Genomic DNA, 23,048 nt, shown 5'->3' with positions numbered 1-23,048 from the left:
AAAACTTTTGTTTCATCTTTTGAGTTGCCTTGGTGGGAAGGGGAAACCATCTGATTTCAAAGGAATTTAAATTTTTTTTTGTTTTAATTGGCCAAGGAATCTGCAGAATATTTCATTCATAGGGTTTCATAAACTCTTTTGATAAATCAGGCAGCTAAATCTGCAAAGGATGCCTATCTCTATATCACAGGCAAGTGTATTTTCAACTCTTGCACTGAGTGGGCGGAACAGTATGAACCACATTTTTTAAATTGAGGAAAAAAGGAGAATGCATGGTGGATGTAAACTTCTACCTTTGCCTTTCCTAAAAAGGGTTTTGTGGATCTTTTTTAAAACAAGACTAAAACCAACTGGAGAAACAAATCCCCTGCATATTCACAAAAGGAATAAATAGATAGGGCAGAGCCAGCAGCAAGCGGCAAGCTTTCCTGCACAGCTGTGCCAAGAAATCTCGGCCCAAAGAGAGCAAGAGAAAGAGGAAAGGGAGAGAGAGGCCGTAGGTGCCTTCAGAAGAGACTGCTTGGTTTCCACACCCATTCCTAAGTCTCTCTGATGAGCTGGCTGACACATGGGCAAGGTATCACTGTGCCAGACCCTGCCTTGCTTGCGCTAGCGACAGATTTTCTGTGGGCTCCAGCACGGCTGGATCCTGCATATTCCTGCTTTGTCTGCTGCAGGTCTCTCCAGGGCAATATCTGCTCTCAGAAATCACTGGGGCACAGCTGCCACGGAGCATTTGCTGCCACGCAGCACACTCTTAACAGTTTGCAACCCAGGAAAGTTGCACTTTCAAATCTTCATGGTCAAAGGTATTTGCAAAGTCTGGACTCGAGAGCGATGCTAGCTAAGCACAGAGAGCTATGGAAAATGCACAATGAAGAACATAAACATATGGAGCCTGCAGCTCAGTCAAAATGCTGAAGATCAGCCTGGGTATGTGGTCAAAGTATATTTGAGAGGCAGCAGCAGAATTTTTTCCTTGTGTATATCACAAATACTGATAGCTTTTTGCTTGCCTGGAACACAGCACACCCAGAGTGCATTACTTCTCCTTTCTGTGTATTAGTTTTTTTCATCTGTAAAGTAAGTTTTTGAGGTGTGACCTCTTCAAGAGACTTACTGAAGTGTCAAGAAGTGCTACATTCACCATTCAAAATGCAAATGGAAAAATCAACTGATCTCCAATATAACATATAACCCAAAGAGACATTTGCATGCTGAATTTGCTAAGGACTTTGCAAAATTGTCGGGTGGACAGAGAATCCTACTTTGATGCAAAAGAGATGTTTGCTTTTATCTGTCAGCACCTGCAAGGGTAGGATGGGGGCATAGCAAGAGTCATTTGCCTGAGCATGAGTCTTAACTACAGGTCTCTGCAAATCAGAGATTTGCCAGCAAATCAGTACAAATGGGCATTTTGAAATCAACCTGGAAGGCTTCGCAAAGGCTTTGCAACGCTTGCCAAAAGGCAACTGTCAGCTCCCCAGGCTCTGCTGAGGTGGGAGAGATGTCTTCTGTGGGAACAGCAGGTTTCTTACTGGATTTTTTTCACAGAATCAAAAGTATCCTCCATCCTTAGCTTCTCTGATCTCATGAAATGACCTATGCATGTGGGCACGATAATTATATTTTATATATATATATATTCATATACATGCAACCATTAACTCAATGCAGCTCCATCACCCATGTCGACCTTTGGCTAAAATACTTATTCCTTACTTAGTGTGGTCTGGAAAGGGTAAGTGATTTCATGTATTTCTTTTGGGGCTGCTCAAAGTCAAATTGCAAAGCAGCTGCTCCATGTAAAATGTACAGCATGCATTTCTGAAGTGGTAGCTGATGTGCCCAGCCAATCTGCTGAAAATGGCTGTGTAGCGAAAATTTTTGAAAAGAGAAAATCATGGGATCTGCAAACACATCTGCAGAATGTTCTTTAGCAACCAACGTGCGTTCCGAGCACAAACCTTGAGAGTAAACACTAACTGCTGTAATTGAGAAAGGACAAATGTAAGTCATACCTTTAGACTACTCCTCATGACAAGGAACTCAATCTACACCCATAAATCTTCCTTACAGTAGAGCCATTGCCCAGTTTTAAACAGTTAGCATAACTTCTCCAAACTTAAACAGACGAATGCCATCTTCACATTTTAGCAAATACATCTGCTGCAAATAAATAATTTTCTAATTATAAAAACTGACTACTTTATAGACATTGTTCTCATAGTCTGGAATGAGCTACTGCATCAATTAAAAGCACTTTTTTTTCCCCATCATAGGAGAAGTCATGGCAAATTGGTTCATAAATATTCACTGGTATTTTAGGTATGGCTATGAAAAGGAGACATTTTATCGGCTGTCCTGGAAACAGTGAATTTAATGCCACAGCATGCCTGAGAAGGGAGAGCTGAGAGGGACTCTTGTTGTGAGTGACACCAGGGTCTCAAAGAAGCCACAGGTCATGCTTATCGACAGATCTGCCACTGCAGCAGGACAAGAAAACTAGGATGGATGATCTTGTGTCTCTCCAGAGCTCACCAGGACCCTGACCAGTGAGAAGGCTGAGCCCCAACAAGCCCAGGAAGGACTCTCAGGTGAAGGAATTAATTATCCCTCAGGCACAATTAACGACTACCCTGTTAGGCCACCCCACAGGTCTCAGGTCGGAAGGTGTGTCTGCAACTGCTTTGTGGATTTGGGGAGGTTTGGGTTTTTTTTATTTTAAATTCACACCATGAATTAGTTTGGTGGATATTCTGCATGGATAGCAAATAAACTCTATGAGATCTGAAGAGACTTCATGGCCCTGGATCGCTGCATAGCTGCTCTACCTGCTGCACAGCAGAGCAGGAGAGGAGATGAGCTAAAAAACAAAGCCACCCTGGCTGCATGAACTGCTTAAAAGAATGAAAATGAACAAATGGTAAAAAACCCACATATGCTTTTGGAGCTAATTGCTAATAAAAATAATAATTGCTACTATAAAACACATGCCATGACAATGCTGTCTTCTTTGAAGAGCAAGGCAAAGGTTCCATTTACAAATAAAACAATAAAAGCAAAAATCAGGGCTCCTCAAACACGTTCGATAAAGTAAGTTATGATGCATTACAATATACACAAATAAAAGTCCAGAACAGTATTGAGACTATAAAGCATGAAGATAACATATCATTCTGGCAAGTGACAACACTGCTCACAGTGACAGCTGTGATTTATTGAAGCAATTCAAATACACTTTCAAAGTGTATTAGCTTTGCCTCTGCCCACAAAGGGCGAGTTTTAGCAGGGCAGGCCACGCCAGTGATAAATTACATATGAGCAGGAAGTGAAGGCAAATGGCAACATCAGATTCCCAAAGGCCCTGAATTACTGTGATAATGTGGTTTTCATGAGAATACCTCACATGCGACGGCACCTGAGCACCTAAAGAAACAGAGCAAAGCCACATTTGCGCTGGCTTTTTGGAAGATAACGTCATGATGGTGAAGCTCACTCACAAAGTGTTTACAAATTGGCTCCGGCACAAAGTTTGGCACAGAAGGTCATGGCTGAGATGCTATCTTTAAGGCTGAAGCTGCAAAATAATTCCCTTCCAGGTTGCAGGAAGGAAGGAGGTTACAGGAGCTGCCTCCCATTCTGACACACTGGGAAGCACACCTTTGCGTCTTTACAGCTCCTAAATTAAGAGCAACAAGAGAAATTAATGACTTGGCAAAAGCTGTGGATCGAAAAAGGTTTATCAGAAATTCTGCCGTAATCGGCTCACTTCCCAAAAAGATAAAGCACATTTAACAAAGAATTTGCCTCTGGTGGGGATTTTTAACTTCTATTTAATCCAAAATATTCCCTTGGGAAGTGATAATGAGTATCCATCATTTCAGTGATTACTGTATAACCTGAGGACCTCGGCCATATCACATACTTCTAGCACTTGAGTTCATGTAACATTTTAGACAAAGTTTCTTGAGTTGATGCCAAGAAATGCCCAAGAAATTTGTTTCTGTATTTACAGTCTCAGTATGAAAAATGCCCCAGTGACACTGTAACTGAAATGGTCTAAAGAATCTATATACAGACTGATCCTTTAAAAGTAAGCTTGCTAAACACTTTCTCTGCAGATGAGACTTGGAGAAGATGCAGAAGTGGCAAAACGTGGTAAGTTATTTTCCTATTTCCCTAAAGCATATGGGAAAGGAGAGCTCAGCACCTTTTTGAAGCTTCACCCGTTTTTGTAGCTTCACCCGTTTTTGTAGCTCTAATTTAATGATTGGAAGAAAGAAGATTCTTCCCTTGAATCGAAATTGTGGGTAGTACATATATTATGTGCAGTGCATTTATTTATGGCTCTGCAGCACCATTCTTTAGAAACATTTGCAGGGATTGAACCGATTGTATGTTAAGTGTTAATCGTTTTTTCATTGCTAGCTAATGGAAATACAAATTCAACATTATTTTAAGCTTAATGCAGTGTAAAAGAATTAGTACACTGTAATTATAATTTTTTAACAGCACTTTATAGAAATACAAGGCAGAAATAGATTTGTTCAAGCAAGGGAGAAGAATGACAGCATTTTTGTTTCTTCAGTAACAACTTAGATATCAAAGCCATAACAAAGAAGTCACTCCTCCCATTTCTTCTTTTTTCATGTGTTTACTCTTAGATTTGCAATTGCCACTTTAAAATGAAGGATTGTATTTGCAGCATTCCTCAAAGTCTACCTCACAGAAAGAACAGAAATAATCCGCTAAACTTCACCTCTGTGCAGGGAAGGGATTCTCCTCTCCCTACTACAGTTTGGGTAGGAGGCAGTAGTAACTGACACAGCCCCTGGCTTGATTTCAATAACAGAAAAAACAAGAATATCCTTCCCTGTCCCATCACCTCCCCGTGCTCATCACCTTCTAGTCATAAAATAACCCTCGCAGCATTGCAGTCATTGGGGCAGCAGAAGTGACCAAAAAATGCTTGTTTCTTTTCTTCCCACACTCTCTAACTCAGAAAACATTCACCCACTCCCTGGAAAAGGTCACTCTTAAGTAGGTTCCAAATCCCCCTCCTTCCCAAATACTTATTTCTATGTTGCTGTCTTCAACATTTCTTTTTGGACATTTGCCCTAGAAGGGTAACTTCTCCATGTAGGCACAAATATTATTGTGTCTGAAAAGCCCAATTTACCAGAAAACTCTTGCTCTGCTGCCACCTCCTCCAACAGCTTCCCAGGTCCTTTGGCAGTTCATCTTCCTTCCAAAGAGAAAACAAGAACAATCTCCTGGACCGCCAAAGCCCCATTACAGAATCCAATCCAGCATCTTGTAATGTGGCGAGTGCCATGGACTTAGGATTTCACTCCTTCAACTTTCTTCGTAAGGAAAAGACTAAACAGAGAGCACCATCAACAGGAAAAGAGAGAAAGTGGTTTCTGCTCTTGCCACCTCCTCCTTGCTGTCTCCTTTTCCCGGTTTTCTCCGCACTGCTCAGGAACTTGCTGAGTCCCACCTCGCCCCGCCCCTGAGGAAAATAGTAGCAGGATTCCCACACTGAAGATAGCGGTTCTGAAAAGCCACAATAAAAGGTAAATACTGCATAAAAGCTGAGAGTTATTTTATGACCTGCTTTTACAGCCTAGTAGCTGTAAAGTGTCTTTTTGCAGCATTGCCCTTCAAATGAAAAGGAAAATTCCCCCCTATATTATGGTCAATTTTTCAGTTTCTGTTATGTCAATAGAACAATCTTTTGTAACAGGAAGACAAAAGGTTCTCCATCTTCTTGCAATCAATATTATTGCTCAAAGACAACCGGTATCTCTTTATTAAGGCTCTGCTTTAACGTACTGCCAAAGGACAAATACAATACTAACTAAGTAGATGATAATTTGCTTTTCAGACCACTTTAGTCATGTGGCACCATTCTCTCCTCAATCCTGCACATAAAGAAGAAACGTGGTGGCACAGGATGGTCTGTGCAGATGCACTCCTTCCAAACGTCAGCTTACGCTGACGTCAGGTTAAGGTCTGAAGTCAAGAGAAGTCCTGCACTCCCCAAAGCTCCCTTCACGCCAGCCCTGCTCTTCCACACTGTCATCACAGCAGTTCCACTACCAAAGTGACGTGCAGTCATTTCTAAGGCTAGGAGGGATGCACGAATCATAAAAAAAAAGCTTGAGAAATAAATCTGGAGCAATCCACACGTAGACATCTGTACAGAGACAAGCAGGTCCCTAAAATAAAAAGGAAAAGACAATGCAAAAGTATCCCTACAACCTTCATTCTAGTGAAGCAGGCACATATGAATAAGACGCAGTATTTAATTACCTAATAATCAGATACAGTGCAACAGAATTTGCCCTACAAATTCCTGAAGTGCACCTGCAGAATTTATAATTTTAATATTTCCTATGTTGCGAACCACAGGAGGACGATGAAATCGTTTTGAGCGTAACAACTCATAAAAACTTTACCTCAGACCTTACCCAGGTCTAGACATTCACACACACAAGCGAATTGGTATACATCACTAGCAATTTTCTCCAGGTGGATCCTTTGTGACCTGCAGGAAAAATCTTGTGGGTACGCAAAATGATTTTTCAAAAGATGAAGCCTCAATGAACTCTGCATCTGCTTTTTGCTGGGACACCTCGAAAGGGCAGTTGTCTTACCAAATGTTAAGTTTCTGCCCTGAGGAGACCTGGCGCTTGAAGCTACATTTTCTTTCCTCCTTGTTTGATCGTATGAGGAAAAATCTACCTGCCTATACAACTTCACCTCATACTTGGAATCCTCACATGTGGAGCTTTCATTTATCATATAAAGGATGGAAAGAAATAGATCGACACAAAGCATATCCAAAAATAAATGTGCAAAAAAATCAGCCCCTTTTTTTGCACCATCCTTCTCGACCCACCTCAGCTGCCTTCTTGGCACACAAGTAGCCACTGCAAGCGTATTAGAACTTCAGAAAACCTCTAAGAAATGAGAAATTCAGGATTTCTCTTCAAAGCTGATGTTGTGATCAGTCAGCAATGCATCCTGCTGGGATTGCTTTACAGAAATACAACCACTTTGCTCACTGGAGACTCGGGCTTTCTCCCCTCTCGTTTTCTCGGTTTCTACCTGATGGATGTGCTGAGTCTGTTCATGTAAACCCTGGGAAAGAGCTCTTGCTGATTAATTATGGCCTACTCGGAAACAACATTTCACGAGTCAATTAGAAACAACTCTCAAAGGCAAAATACATTTCCATGTGCCCACACCTGTTTCTCCAATAAAACATATCATTCTGTATTTATGCAATGGGCCATATAATAGCAAAAATGAGCTGCCTAATGCATTTCCAACACCACTCTAAGCTCCAGTAACATATTAATCAGGGCTGTGGAGAATAAGCAGACAGAAATTGAACTAACTGTGCCCTCCCCTCCAGGCTTCAAATCAGTCAGAAAAACTGATCTGAGGACCAAAAAGACTTGGTCCTAGCATACACTGCTCACCTGACGACAACTCTTAATAACAATGAATAGTTCTGCACTTCCACTGTCTTCCTTATAACATAACAAGAAAATACATCAAAGTGGGGGAAAAGGGGGGAAAAAAGGTACAAGCTACAATTCCTTAACTTCTGTCACGCTGAAGCATAGCATGTTGGCCTTTGTAGCCATTTGGTTAGTCTCAGATTGCATAGAAGAATCAAAGAGCCTGTGTGCAATTAAACATTTTTTACACTTTATAAAACTAAGAAATCTCTTCGGTTTAGCTTGTGAACACTCCAGAGCTTGCTCTCAGTGCACAGACAGAATGGATAAAAGCAGATGAGTCAGTATCACGGTGAAGTTTTCACCACGGAAGTATAAATACAGTTGACTGCAGACATATGCTATCTCCATGAAATCAGTAGGATCACCGTGCAGACTCAGCAATGTCCTACAAATCCCTGGCTATTGCTAGCTCTGTTTCCTAGGAACAAGTTTCTTCCTCCTTATATCATGAGGCCATAGTTCTGGGAGACAAGAGATGAGGAATTAGAAAAAAACCCCAATATTTGTTTCATTTTACTTCGGAGCATTTTCTGCCTTAACATGACCTCAACATACCAAAACTCAGAGCTTCCCATTTTTATGAAGCTAGAACAGCTCCAGTGGACCAGGATGGTTCTGGAGTAGAAAAAAAATCTGCTCTTTCACTCCTGCATTCATTTTTTTCTTCACATTCTTTGCCTCTCCTTATCAGAGCATCCTGTACAACGCTCCACAACATGAACTGATGACCCATATCATAGAAGCTTCATTGATCCTTGCACTGACCAGCTTCCACTGAGCTGGCTGAGAAGGTGAAGCAGAGTGAGCAACGCTGCTTTGGGATTCGCAAGGCACAGGAGCTGTAAGGACCAGTAGTGTGGCACAGAGGTCTCATCAAGCTCCACGGGCAGGGCAAAGCGGCTTTGCCTTGTACCTTCAGTCTCTGCAGCAGCTCACCACAATGGAGTGGGAATTTCCTGTGATGGGGTGCCACTGAAAATTTTGGGGAAGGCTGATACAGTGCCTTGAGTGAAGAGCAGGAAATTATTTCAAAATACCTTGGGCATCACATCCTGCCTCCATAACGCAAGTCCTGTCATCAGAGGATCTCTGCGAGTTACAGCTGGGAGGGCACAAGAGCATTTGCCTAAGCCAGGGCTGCAATACAAATCACTTGGTGATAGCTTGGGTACAAAAGGTGCTTTGTAAAAACTGGCTCCACTCTTTTCTGCACACAAATCACAGGCAAATTCATACTTTTCTGGAACAAAGAACATCAGGAAAGTTAATTCAGATTTCTAATTCCTGCATTAGATGATAATTCTATTTCAACAAATTACTTTTGCCTGGTGATGTAGCTGCATTTACAATTATTTATTGCCTGGCTCAAGGTTAAGTGAAGGAACAGCCTCAGTGAGACCCTGTTTAAGCCTTTATTTCTCACAACGTGCTACAAAAGATTAATTGCTTTCTATTTCTCCAAGAGAGGCAGAATTAAAACTGCCATTTGATACAAACTATTAACACAGCAATCATTTTGAAGCGGCACACTGCTTCTTACAATTTAATACCTCTCCCCACTTATTCTATAAAGTGGCACTTTGACAACCTTAAAAATTTAATTTGCAGAGGTTCCTTTGTAGGACCTCTAAAAATCCAGTCTTCTGTGCTCCTGAAGACTCAGTACCTGACGAAAGGCAGCTCTCAACAAAGAGCAAACTGGAAGTGCAGCACTGTTGAGCAGATGCTATTGAGGATGTTCTGTTTTACCAGTATGCTGCTTGAAAGCCCAGAGGACGGTGCTGAAGCATGTAATAAATTATTTGGATAACACGGGCTGACAGGAAGAGTGAGGATACATATAAATATGCAATTGCAAGAAAAAATATGTGAACCTTTTGGAATTTCATGGTGTTCTGCATTTATTTGTCATAAAATGTGATCAAATGGTCATCTAAATCAAGAGCACTGACAAATACAATGTGCCTAAAATAATAATACCAAACCAATTCTGATCCTCCATGTCTTATTGAACACACTCATTTAACATTCAAAATGCTAGTGGAAAAAGGAAGTGAACCCTTGAGTTGACTTCAGCAAAGCTAATCAGAGTCAGGTTAACCTGGAGTCTTGTTAAGAAAATGAGTTTGGAGGTGTGGACTAGAGCTATGTTGACTGATAAAAACTGCCTAAGCTCTTTGAGTTTGCTAACCACAAGATGTACGCTTATGTGAGCCACGCCTTACCGAAAAGAATTTTTAGAGGATCTATGATCAAGAATTGTTGATTTACATAAAGCTGGCAAGGGTTACAAAGTAATTTCCAAGACCTTAGAAATCCACCAGTCTACGATTAGGCAAACAATCTACAAATGGAGACACTTTGGGACTGTGGCTACTCTACCAAGAAGCGGGCACCCAGTCAAAATGACCCCGAGAGTACAACAAAGACTCATCAATGAGGTAAAGAAACAACCCTGAGTGACAGCCAAAAAGCTGAAGGCATCATTTGAACCGCCTAACATCTGTGTTCATGAGTCTACAGTACATCAAACACCAAACAAGCAGGGTGTCTATGGCAGGACACCACAAAAGAAACCACTGCTTACTACCAAGAACATTGCTGCACAGCTGAAGTTTGCGAAAGAGCACACTGACACTCCTCAGTGGTGTTGGCAAAATGTTTTGTGGACTGATGAAACAAAGATTGAACTACTTGGAAAGAGCACACAGCACTACAACTGTTGTAAAAAGGGCACTGCATATAATCACGAAAACATCATCCCAAACACAAAGTATGGTGGGGGAAACATCACGATTTGGGCCTGCTTTGCTACATCAGGGCCTGGCCAGCTTGCAGTCACTGAGGAAGATGAATTCCCAAGTGTATCAAAAAATTCTTGAGGATAATGTGAAAATGTCTGTGCATCAGCTGAAACTCTGCAGATGTTGGGTGATGCGACAGGACAATGACCCAAAACATGTGAGCAAGCCCACAACAGAATGGCTTCAGAAAAACAAAATCCTCCTTTTGGAGTGGCCAAGTCAGAGCTCAGACCTCAACCCAATGGAGATGCTACGAAATGTCTTGAAGAGAGCCGTACAAGGGAGACGTCGAAAGAATATGACAGAGCTAAAGCAGTTCTGCCAGGAAGAACTGGCAAAATCCCTCCCGAACGATGTGCAGGTCTCATTCACAGCTACAGGAAGAGTGTAGTTGAGGTTATTGCTGCCAAGGTGGGGCCAAACCAGTTATGGATTCCAAGGGTTCGCTTCCTTTTTCCGCTAGCATTTTGAATGGTGAATGAGTGTGTTCAATAAAGACATGGAGGATCAGAATTTTTTTGGTGTTAGTATTTTAGGCACGTTATATTTACCAATACTTTTGACTTACATGATGGTTAGATCACACTTTATGACAAATTAATGCAGAACACCATGAAATTCCAAAAGGTTCACATACTTTTTCTTGCAACTCTATATAGCCTAAATATTTGCTTGCTCAGAAATGTCTGGGTTTTGCTTTGTTTTTTCTTTTCCTTAACTAATGCCACAGGGCTAACGTCTTGCAGAAAGAAATGATTTTCAACGTGCCAAAGACTGCTGTTATTTACAGCAATGTCCACTTCTCGTGATGACGGTGGGTCTTCATTGTAAAAGCAAACAGGAGGAACACCAAGGCTGAAAATGATTAGAAATTCAAACGCTTGCAAAATCATGAATTATTCCCAACAGTAACACTTAGGAAAGCTACTGTTTTCAGCACTTGGTGGGAACTTCGGGTGCATGACGTTTTACAGTGAATAAATGAACAGCTGCCACAGTTTACTGTGCAGCTGCTTCTTTCTTTTTCTGATTTACCTAAGCTGCCTAAGGAACTTCTTAGAGATGGACAACAGCCCTGAATTGGATGGCTACCATAGTGCCTACCTTAATATTCTTTCAGCCCTGGATACAAGCTCTTTGCTCCATTCTCAGGGCAAAAAAGAAAATCTCTTCACATTTATACACACAGCTCTTAGCAGAGCGGGCTCTCAAGGCTTACTGTAGCTCCTTGGCATGACTCTGGTACAACCATCATCATCGCACACACTGCCCTGTCTTCCTTCCTCTGTTCTTACATGCTTATATGAAGGTAGTTAAAAGCCTGTATTTGTTGCTCAGGCATTAGGATCCCAAGCATTACACTGCAAATAAAAATTAAATATATAAAAATATAGAAGGAATAACTGTGGTAAAGTACTTCTAATCTAATCTCCTTCCAGATACACTGGGGTAAAAGCTTATCCAACTGCCCATTATTAAGGTAGGGTTGGCTCAGGGATGCAAATTTTTACATTATGGAAATCCTTAGGTTAAAAAGAACATTTTGTAAAAATGAGTTTCGGTTTGACAAACTGAGTGGTGTGCGTATTTGTCTCCCCATCCTAAAATCAACATTTCCGATGAAGTCATGCCTTGTCACCAGCACATAAACAGAAGCTCTGAATAGTATTAACCAATCTCTCTGTCAGTTCACAAAAAAATGACTTGTGCATTCACAGCTAGCTCTTTAGACTAACAGCAAAGGCTGAGTAAAGAATCACTTCTTTCCCTTCTCAATCTATATCCTGTCAGCCAAGAGGGAACCCTCACTGGAGACTGCAGCAAGAAAAACCTGTGTTTATCCTTATCGTTCATAATGATAAACAGCAGCGATACCCACTGGAAGTGAAACCTCAGCAGGGACTATGTATCACTAGTAATAACAGAAATAATAAAGCTGTTGTTACAACCAGACACTCTTGACAGCAAATTCAATTTTTTTTTTTTCTATTTTTTTTTTTTTCGCCCAATACCAACGACAGCTACCAAGCCATCACACATTACTATCAGCTCCTGCTGCAGGAACTGCTCTGGCAGGTAACGAGGGAGCTGCGGTGGAGAGCAGGACCTGGGGAAGAGGTGAGTAACTGTTTGGAGAGGTATCCAGGATCCTCCTTGCCTGTTGCTATGGAAACCAGTTCCTTTCTTTGGGAAGACTCACAGGCTGTCTCCTTCACACACCCACGTCAGCCTTATTCCATGTGCAAAAAAGCCAAAAGAGAAATTAACATCATTGCTCACTTGCTATATAAATCTAAAGAATTGTCCTGTCCTATTAAGTTTTATGACTGCAAAGTGTTTTTTTATTCTTAAATCCTCAATCAGCAGAACTGTAAGGCAAAAGCATCCCCCAAACACACTTTGCAGTGCAGATCTCTGGTACACATTTGGACCACATCTGGACCAGGGGGTCAGCTTAGTTCCCCAGAGCCCTCCTGCACTTCTCCATCTCACCGCACACAAAGAGAAAAAACCAACAGAATGAAATCTGTCTTTGCTCTCAAGGACTACGATATAAACCTCTCAATTATTCAGTGCTGGAAAATTCCACTGCAAGAAGTGGGAGCACTGTGCATTGATCCAACACAGAATTAGCAATAGAGATGATGTATGACTCTTTTTGGCAAAGAAAAGACAGAAATACAAAGATTCTTTGTAGACGTTGCTGAATACATCTTATTGTGGCCTCTGCAATTTTTACGGAGGCTGTTTTGAAGTCCTATCCACTGCACAATGATGTTAGAAATCTTTTCTACCTCTGCTTGCTCCAGTACATTAACTGACAGGAGATTTAACACATACTGATTCCCTTTAAAAAAAAACTAAAAAAACCCAAAACTGTATATTAGTGTGAAAGCCTAGGAACACTGTCAGAAATGGCGTAGATTTTAATCAGTGCGGGAGAAGTTGAACAAAACTTGAGAAGCCTTGAAAGAAAACCACAAATAAATGCCTGTATTAAGACTCTTATGGCTGTCGAGCCCACCAGTGTTCTCTTCCCTCAATATTTGCTCTATCTTGGTGCAAAAGCTGAATAATTAAACAAGTCATTTGAGGAAGAACAAAGCTTTTTGACAAAAGTGATTTTGCCTTTTAATTTGCAGAATCAAGTATGCTGCAGGGAGTGTGAAAGCATTAATTCTACTATTAATTTAAATTACAGATATTCTGTAAAGCTGAATGCTGGGTGAGTACTGGTGCAGTCCTATTGCTTAATGTCAGAAGGACAACAGGATTTGGTGTTTCTAAGATGAAAAATTGAAAAAAAATCTTTAGACCCTAGTCCTGGCTCTCCCAAGAAGTGTCTGAAAAGTCTTGAACGTAATAACTCAGTCCCAGAATCTTCATCCAGCAGTCAGGGAATGCAACCCAGGGTGCAAAATTCTAGGTAGGAAACTCCTTATGGGTAGCTAATAGGAAATCCTGAGGAGGTGGATGGGTCTTGGAGTTAACTCTAATTACTGAATGTATACAATAGTGAAATACTATAAAAGCAAGACCTAAAATTAAAAAAAAAAATAAATCCGTACAATACTTAAATCAGAACTAAGCCAGTTTCTGGCTTTATGTCTTTCTCTTTCATGCACTTAATTCTCTGTTCCTTCACATTGTTAAGGAAAGCACTGAAAGAAAGACAGAGAACATTCCTGAAGAGCAGAGATCGCTGTGAGCACTTTCCCTGCAGTGCACACTATGGGTTGAAACCGGGATTTCTCAAACCATAGGAATGCCTAAAACTGATCATAAAATTTAAATGGGAAAACCCAAGGGCTCCTTCTTCTCCAGCTGTGATTTAGGGAACTAAAAAAAAAAAAAAAAAAGACCAAGCCTGAAGAGCATCCCTCCAGTGTGCTGCAGGCACTTCCATGGCACAGAACTTAGTCTGCAATACTAAACTCCTTGATCTGGTCCAGCTATTTCATAAAATGCTTTTAAATTTCAAAGCCTTACATTAACATTATCAATGAATATAGCACTTCAGCGTCAAAACCAGTAGGGCTCTGTCCCTCCCCGCAAAATAAGACACACACCCCTTGCAAGGCAACAGTATCTGCTGAAAGAAATACAGCACTGAACACAGACCGACACCTTCAGTGCAAATCTGTTTCAAGAGTGCAGTAAAGCAATTACTGCTGGAGAAATAGTTTCTTCAGATAATTAGATACTTAAAAATTGACGTTGTTTATGTTTATATAAGCACAGGAATTATAGACGGAATTATGAAAACAAATCTATCATGGATCATGAGCTCCTGTCAGGTTGCTAACGAAGGTAGAAAGCGGCAATCTTTCTTTATAAGGCTCTCTAATGACCATGATAACAAACCAATTCTTTTTTATTGCTGCACATTTCCCTTCTTCCATTCTTTTTTTCCCCCTCTCAGTATCAGTTTATAGTGACAAATGCTTTCAGAAGACAAAGAGGATGAAAGAGACTTGAAGATATTGCTCTTCAATTACGCTGACACCTAAATGATTAAATTAAGCAAAAATTCAGTATTTCATTGTCAATTTGACTCTGTTTTCTACCTAAACAAATTTACGGACTCCGTTAAGGTACATTTCGTCTTCACTTAAAATTTATTTCAGAGATGCATTAATGAGACAAGTATCTCTGTTTCCTCACTGGAAGCTGTAAAGGCTAATAAGACAGTACTCCATCAGAAATATTACCTTTCCTTCAAGACAACCATTTGCTGTTTACAGAATATCTACGTGTACTTATTAAGAAGCAATTCTACATCCAGATATATACTTTCCTCACATAATGACTTCCTCTGCCTATCGTATACAACCAACTCCACAGCTTTTAGGAAAAAGTAGTTATTTCTGAAGCAATCTGAGCCTTCTCGCGCTACCTGGGCACTGAAACAGGTTCTAATGGCAACAGATGTTGATTCATAAATACATGAGAAGTCCTAAAATCGTTAATTAATTGCAGGAATTACAGACCATACAATTATGCCAAATATTATTTTCTCTGCAAATACTATAAACTTTTGGCTGGGAGATATTTTTAACAAAGTACTATAGGTCTTGGCTTTAATCTCCTAAAAAGATGATCTTCGTTACTGATGCAAAACACATGCCACAGCTTTTTACCCTACAACTGTGTGATAGACCAAGATAACAGCCTTTTAGAACTAGGCCTCAATAAGAATCTAAATATTAATTTAACCATAAAATGTCTTTTGTGCTCTGAGATCTCTGGAACGCAAAAGGCAGACATAAAACAGCAAACTAAAGTAGGGAAAAAAACATGCAATTTGTTGCAGCTTGTTCATTTGTGAATGACCACAAACCAGTTGCATAGCACAAAGTAACACTCCTGTACTTATCTAGCTTATGTTCATGAAGTACTTTAAGGATGAAAAAAATCCTTCAAGTGCAGAGCATCTGCTATAATTTAAGAAAATATAGAGTTTAAATTAAGAAAATAACACATTGCTGATTTCTTCTGTCACAGTAAAATACAAGTCATCGCCGATTTATCATCAATATATCTCTATTTTTCTACTCAAACACAAGAACTACGATTGAAAGCTGTTGAAACTATCAATATAGAGATAATTACTGAAGAATGAAATACTGATAATGCTAGACATGAAATTTATAGAGCACTGTTAGATGAGAACACAGGAATAACATCTCTGCACTTACAGAAGCAGGCAGTCATCTTAAATATCACTTGTTGTGGAGCGTAAAAACGAGTGATAGCAACATACCCAAGTAGTTTAATAATGAGCATCCTGATTTTGAGAATAGCTGCCTGGATACCCCCAAATAATCCACCTACACTGTCCTACCGACACCACAGTGTGACAGTTTGACCCTAGACTCGCAGAAACCTTGCACTATGCAGGACTGGACCCAAGAATGGTGCAAGCATGCTGACAGAAATAGGTCACTTATGTTCTCCTACAAGCCAGCACTTAAGGGAAAACAAACAAACAAACAAAAGAGGAAAATAAACACACAAAAAAATTCTCATCCTTCTCTCCAAATGATTTACTGCTGCCAGAGCACCAATCTAATTTTAAGTGAGCTCATCTCTTTTTCTTTTTGTTTCTCTGCCCTGGAGCCATTTTAACTTAATATTGCTCTCCTTCCAGAGCCTTGAGAGAGTACAGGCTCCTTCAGCCACCACAAATGCTGTGCTGACATTTTACTTTAACTATTTGCTGTAAAGGTCATCCATGTTGCTCTGCTCCTGAAGACACTTTTTCTAAGAAAAGTGAAAACCAGTTGCTGGCATTAGACAAAACTGCAGCCCGAAGCAGGGAAACTCCTTCCTGCCAAAAGCTCCTTCGAGCAGGCAAACTTTTCTTTTTTATTTTAACAAAACATTTTCTGAGCTTCCTGTTGGGTTCATGCTGCCTGCACTGCAGCTGTCCTCCCTCCGGAGCAGCAGCAAGGATGGTGAGTCTTTGGGGAAACCATTTCAGAAACCATCTTTTCATCTGCCTCCTTCCCATCTGTTCCCCCATCCTCAATATTCTTGATCCTCAGTATTCCTGACAGAACTGCTCTTCTCCTTCACATCTTCATTGTTCTGCTCCTGGTTATCCCCGGCTCCCGCACAACCCGCTCATGTGCCGACCTGAAGCTCAGCCCGTACGGGAATGGAAACCGCAGTTGGAAACATCGAATGCTATTTTCCAGTCATGTACAAGTTTCTAGGAAGATTTTAAGGGGTTTTTTTGGTGGTTCTGTCTTTTAAAAAAGATAAAAATGAAGGAACACTGAGCGTGACTACTCTGCCAGTTTTCCTCAAACAACAGAGTAACGTTTTGAGCAAATTGTCTAATTTCTGTCGCATTGGACAGATCAAAGCCATGAAAATAAAACATTCCTGAAGTTTCATAAAAATTGGAGACATGGAAAATGAGAGGTGTGCCCAGCTCACTTGCTCAACTGTCAAAAGTGACTCTTGGTTCCGTTTAGGTGCCAATCATCTGGGGGGGTTGGGTTTTTTTTGTGTTTCAGTGCTTACAGCAAACCTCCTGCAATAAATCTGTAGGATGAATAACATGCTCTCCTACAGTTAATTTTTTTCTTTATTTTAGTATAAGTTATGTGCCATTTTGGAAAGTGATTCATTTTCCAAACACCAAAGGATGCAGTGGGACATAAATGTGAATGATCCTTACACCGTCTCCAAGTAAGGAACCTGTGGGAAACTGGAAGCTGTTTCCTGGCACACCTAAGCACACACTCAGACGATGACTATGCGAAAGAATGTATCTGAGCCCAAAGGGAAGAACCAGCTTGAGGTATCTGTTCTCAGCCAAGTCTCAATATTTTAAAACAGCTAAACGCTCAAAATCATCGCCACAGTAGGGAGTCTGAACTGTAGTCAAAATGTTTTCATTTTTAAACAAGAGATAAGAATAACGTTTCCAGCTGAGCAGGCAGCTGAAAGAGTGAATTGCAGGAAAAATACTGAGGGGCTAGAGATTTCATGCAAACTCCTTGACACGTGTTTTCCAAACAAGTGAGAGAAACGATGCAGCAAACACAGAAACAAAATTAACACTTGCATCTCTGCACTGTCTGTACTCAGACATAACAGCTCCTGGGCTACTACGATTTACTCAACATCAACTAGCTGGATACTCTCCAGAACATCACTCAAGTACTTCATTTCTTCTGAACTTTATTTACAGCAATCTGCAGTATGCTATGGATGTAGCATTAAACTGATAAATATGATTTTATAACAACGCAGTAAATTCAGATAACGTCATCCAAGTTGATTTGCAGTTAACTTCCAAAACCCACTATACAAAGATAATAAATACAGTACCAGACTGTCAGGCAGGAAAAGCTAGAAGAGATAGATGACCTTGGTGCAATATTTCACCCTCTTCTCTTTCAGGAACATATAAGTATGAAGGTATGAGAGCAGACACTGTCAGCCACCACTGACACTGACCTAAATGCCACCTGTTTTATTACAACATAGAACAGCTTTAAAAAAAAAAAAAAAGAAGTAGTAATCAATTGTTTATTTATAGCTGCATTTGCTGTCTCTTTGTTTCCCTGAGTGCTTGAGTAAACGTGAACAGAATTGCCAGCAGTCACATTACAGAGACGGGCTGTAGGGCTGGATGACCTCAGAAGTCTTGTTCACGTCTCATATCTGGGCTCTTGGCTCTCAGCTTAAAAGCCTTTCACACCAACGTCTTTGCAGGGAACCTGCTTTGCCATTCAGAAGAGTTTCTGCCAAACCCAGGCAGAAACAAGACCCCCTCCCCATACACTTTGGAGTCAGGGTTTGAGACACTCTATGAGAGAAGACATGCAATAAAGAAACAATCAATAATTTAAAAAAAATAATCTCCACACCCAGATTAACTCTTTATTCCCCCGAAATGCGAGGGCCCCTACACAAGCACAACCCCTGCCCCCTTTCCAACAGGCACCAGCCCATTTCCACCTACGTCTCTCTTACTTCTGGTGTGGCATGACACAGCAGGAAAAGAGACCGGTTCACTGTGAGACCTGCTACTCACTCTCTTACAGTGTAACGGCCCCCCTCCCAGCTGCATGTCACTGTAGGGGGCTGGTCCCACATGGAACACCTTGCCACTCCTCGGGCTCTGGAAGAGCAGGTGGTAGTGGAGCATCGCTGCAAACGTGTCTGCCAGTTAAGAGTCTTAAAAACGTTTGGGGAGTTGGAAGGATGAAGGAACAAATCGCAACAGTTGGCTTGAACATGTAATATGACTGTGACAGGAAGATGGCACCGCGCGCCAGGCGGCAACAGTGGACAACATGACCTTGGCTCTTCCACCGCTCGGTATCTCCAAGCAAAGGGTTTCTCAATTCATAATTTTCAAACAGAACAGCGACCAGCTCTCTCCTCAGCTGTTCAAAGCCAGAATTAAAACAAGCAATAGGTTTCATCAGCAACGGCACTGCGAGCGGCTGAAGGAATGATGTCAATTAATCAACTAACAGATGTAAATACCTGCTGGCTGTGCAGTCTGTGGGATCTGTTGACTCCGCTGTGCATTGTACTGAACTGAGGCAATGGGTCTGTACTGCTGAGTTGTTGAGGTAGGGTACTGACCAGATGGGTAATAATACACTGGCATCTGCAAAGAAAGAGAACAGCAGCTAATTACAGTCTCTGAAGCTCAAAGATTCACAATACAAAACAAAACTGAAAGGGGAGCAAGAGCTCAAGTCTAGCACATTAGCAGTAACAGTGATCAAGAGGAGAGGTTTGCATTGTGTCTCTTCAAGAGCTGCTGTTTACTTTCAGCTTCACTAAGAAAAAGGTTATTGGTACCCAAATTTCTTCTCAGACACTTTAAGAAACTGTAGAAAAATAATTTTAATTGAAGGAAACAAAAACGTACAGGATGCACAAAAAGCTACATGCATATAACCCAATGTCCTGGGTTAGGGCTGGACTGGTCACTAAAGGAATCACAGATGCTCTCTAATAACCCCTCTCCCTCCCCAAAGGGGAAGGGAACGGGAACAGGGCAGAGAGACTTACAGATTAGGAAACTGAAACAGCTTTAATGAAACAATAATAATAGGAATAAGAAAATAATGAATTATACACAAATAAATATGAAACCAGTACAAACTTCCTGTCTTGATGCACAATCCTCACTGATGCTGCACAGCAAGCAGGCGCTGGGGAAGCCCCACACTGGACTTAGCAGCAGATGAGAACAGGACACAGGAGCTAGATTTAGGAATTCATGGATAAGGATCAAAGGCAGAAGAATGAACAGAGCCCTCCCTGGATGTCAGCCATTGAAAAAGGGGGCTTAACTCCCATGATCCCTCAGCTTTATACTGAACGTGACGTACACACAATGGAATACTTTTGTTGGCCGGGTTTGGGTCACCTGTCCTGTCTGCTCCTCTCCGGGGCTGCGAGTTTTTACTTCCTTGTGACCCTTTTGCTTCCCAGCACCCCCAACGCAGCACACAAGATTTACAGTGACCTTGGTTATTGCAGTAGCAAGTACAAACAAGAGCCTTTCTGCATCCCAATCCCTGGTGGTAACTGTAAACATGAGGCATTATCACTGCTAGCAGCAGGCACTGTCTGCAAAAACATGCTGCTAACTTCAGAAAGTGCAGCCTCTCAGAAAGACTGAGCTGAAAAACACTGGACGGAATTGGCTCATTTTTTAGTTCAAACCAAACAAATCACAGTAAAATAGCAAATGCTGCAGAAAAATGGATGCAAACACCACCTTCCATATTAACATAACACATGTTGAATCATTAAGTCAACTCTGGAGAAAATGGTGAATTCAATGCAAAGACTTGCCCTGAGTGAATATATATAGATGTGAGGTAGAAGGAAAGATGGAGTGTGTGTGCCCTTGTAAAAAACAATTATTAAATTCACACTTCTGTTTAACAGCTACATCTTTCCTCACACAAACATTTCCCTGTAAAGTTTCTCGCACGTGGTGTGAATACAATCACTGCTCCGAGAACAACTGTAGCTATTTTCTTGCAGGAGCTGAGGGTAAGCATTGAGTCAGCAAGCTCTGCTAGGCAGGCTTCTTTTTTCTATTATTATTATTGTCATTATAGAGCAACGTGTCCTACATCACCTTATTGTGTAGGTGAACACAGAAATTTGAGGGTGACTGGAGCTGAAGATTTTTCCTATACATGCTGTACTGTTGTAACTGAGACATTTGAGCTAAACGGCTTTCAACTGACCCCTGGCAAGTTCAAAGCACTCCACATTTTTCATTTTCAGCTGCAGTGGGTGCTGGAGGTACCTGATGGGTTTGGCAGTGCATAGTACCAACAAATGGCAGAGGGACACAGGCTTGGGAGAAAACTGCTTCTCTCATGATTTTATAAATAATTTCTTTATAAACCTTACAATTTTTTCTTTGTATGTAGCGTTTTATCCTACTCAGCCATGTGCTTTCAGGTTTCTTTTTCATCCTAAAATAATATTGATTTTTGCCACTTTTATTTGCATGAAGAGATGTTCCTAGAGCAGCTCATTCAACTTGATCACCCATAAAATATTAGCAGAGTAATGGTAAATGCATTCTTTTGTATACTGCTCAGATATCATCAGAGAGATCAGAAATCTTCCCAGACACAACCTCTGGGACACCTACTAGCTACAGCCCTGTCCTCGAGCTATTTGCTTTGTTAAAGACCAAAGTAACAAAACCAAAATGCCTTTGCGAAATGGGCGAGACCACGGTGAAGTTGTTTCTCTGCAAAGAAGAGCCGCAACGCACAGGAAAGCTGACCCAGCCATTTCAGGTGCAACATCATTCTTTAAACACCACAGCTGAGTAAATCATGGTTTAAAAGCAAGTTTAGTGTGAGAAACTCATCTGGTGGAAACCTGACGGTTCTCAGCAAGATTCTGTGAGAGGAGACTTGAAAGAAGTAAGAAGACTCAGTCTAAGTCAAGTCAATGTAAATAGTCGATCCTGCCTTGGAGCAGGGGAACAGAGCAGACATCCTCTCAAAAATTCTTTATTTTCTATTACTGTATTCTACAAATTAAAGAACATTAAACCCCTGTGGCAATATTCTCATTTCTCCTGGCAGCAGCTTAATCTCACTTAAAGGATTTAAATTTATTTGATTTACCCTCAACTTCCTCATTTTCCTTGTGCACACAAGCCCCTGGATATTTGAAAATACATGAGCACATGAGAACAATCTGAATTATCTCTTGTGGAAAGATTCTGTAGGTATTAACTTTAAAAGATAGCCTAAAGAACAGAGATTTTGAAGTGAGATTTATAGTTGAGCATGCTTAGCACAAAATCATATATGCACAATATGAAGCATTCAGTGTAATTTGTAAACGTGGATTTACTTTTGTCATGCAAGTGAAAGAGCTTTCTCCCTTTTATTTTCACCATTCATTGAAAAACATTTGTTATACAACCCACGTAGAAGCTTATCAGAGAACAATCTATCAGCCTGAAAAATGTTAGGAGTATTGACTCCAAAAAAAAAACCAAAAAACCCAATTTCACTTATAAAGATTAATAGATTAATTTGTCAGTAGTCACGCACACATGACCTGCAAAGAAGAGGTCTCAGTTTTGGTAGGGTTTTGTGGGTTTTTTTTCCTCTTTTTATTTTATTGTTTTTTTAAGAGATTAGACATTAAAAGCAGAGCTTAGAGTAAAAGAGAGACATGGAATAAAATAGGTCTTCTGTGGTTGAGGGGTCTGGAAGGATCCATTTTCATTTTTCTTAAGTACGTTTCTGCGTCAATAGTTGAAACATGTTATTTGTCCTTTCTGGTATTACTTTAGCGAACAGTGGAATTAGAGGGGTCAGAGACAACAAGTATCACTTACGTTGTCTACTCTGACCCTCTTGAATTTTTTTAGTTTCTCATTACATCAGTGTTACTAACACCTTTGCTTATGCGCTTTTCAGCAAGGACCATTACATTTCTCTTTCAGCCTACTGACACACCAGATTACACTTGAATTGCTTTCCCACATGAATGCACAACCTAACCTTGGACCTTTCACTTGTATAACATATTTCATTTACAGAACTGGGAAGTTTCCACTGCACTAACAAGCATATGAACACAGCTATAGGGTTATCCTAAAAAAAAAGAGAAAAATTATATATATTTTTTTGAAAAATGTATTTTTATTGTATATATTTATTTTACGTAT

At 40.6% G+C, this 23,048-nt stretch overlaps 1 protein-coding gene across 1 annotated transcript in view; it reads right to left on the bottom strand.

Moving 5' to 3' along the window:
- The window catches only part of ARPP21 (cAMP-regulated phosphoprotein, 21kDa), a 69,188-nt gene that overhangs the window by 11,787 nt on the left and 34,353 nt on the right, over window positions 1–23,048 (bottom strand). Inside the window, exon 11 of the mRNA XM_009876799.1 lies at window positions 19,355–19,481. Coding sequence (XP_009875101.1) covers window positions 19,355–19,481 — 127 coding nt within the window. The remainder of the gene's footprint in view (window positions 1–19,354; window positions 19,482–23,048) is intronic.

This window comes from Apaloderma vittatum, unplaced genomic scaffold (assembly GCF_000703405.1).
Source record: "Apaloderma vittatum isolate BGI_N311 unplaced genomic scaffold, ASM70340v1 scaffold16549, whole genome shotgun sequence".
Taxonomy (NCBI): Eukaryota; Metazoa; Chordata; class Aves; order Trogoniformes; family Trogonidae; genus Apaloderma; species Apaloderma vittatum.
This window is presented reverse-complemented; position numbering and strand designations above follow the sequence as displayed.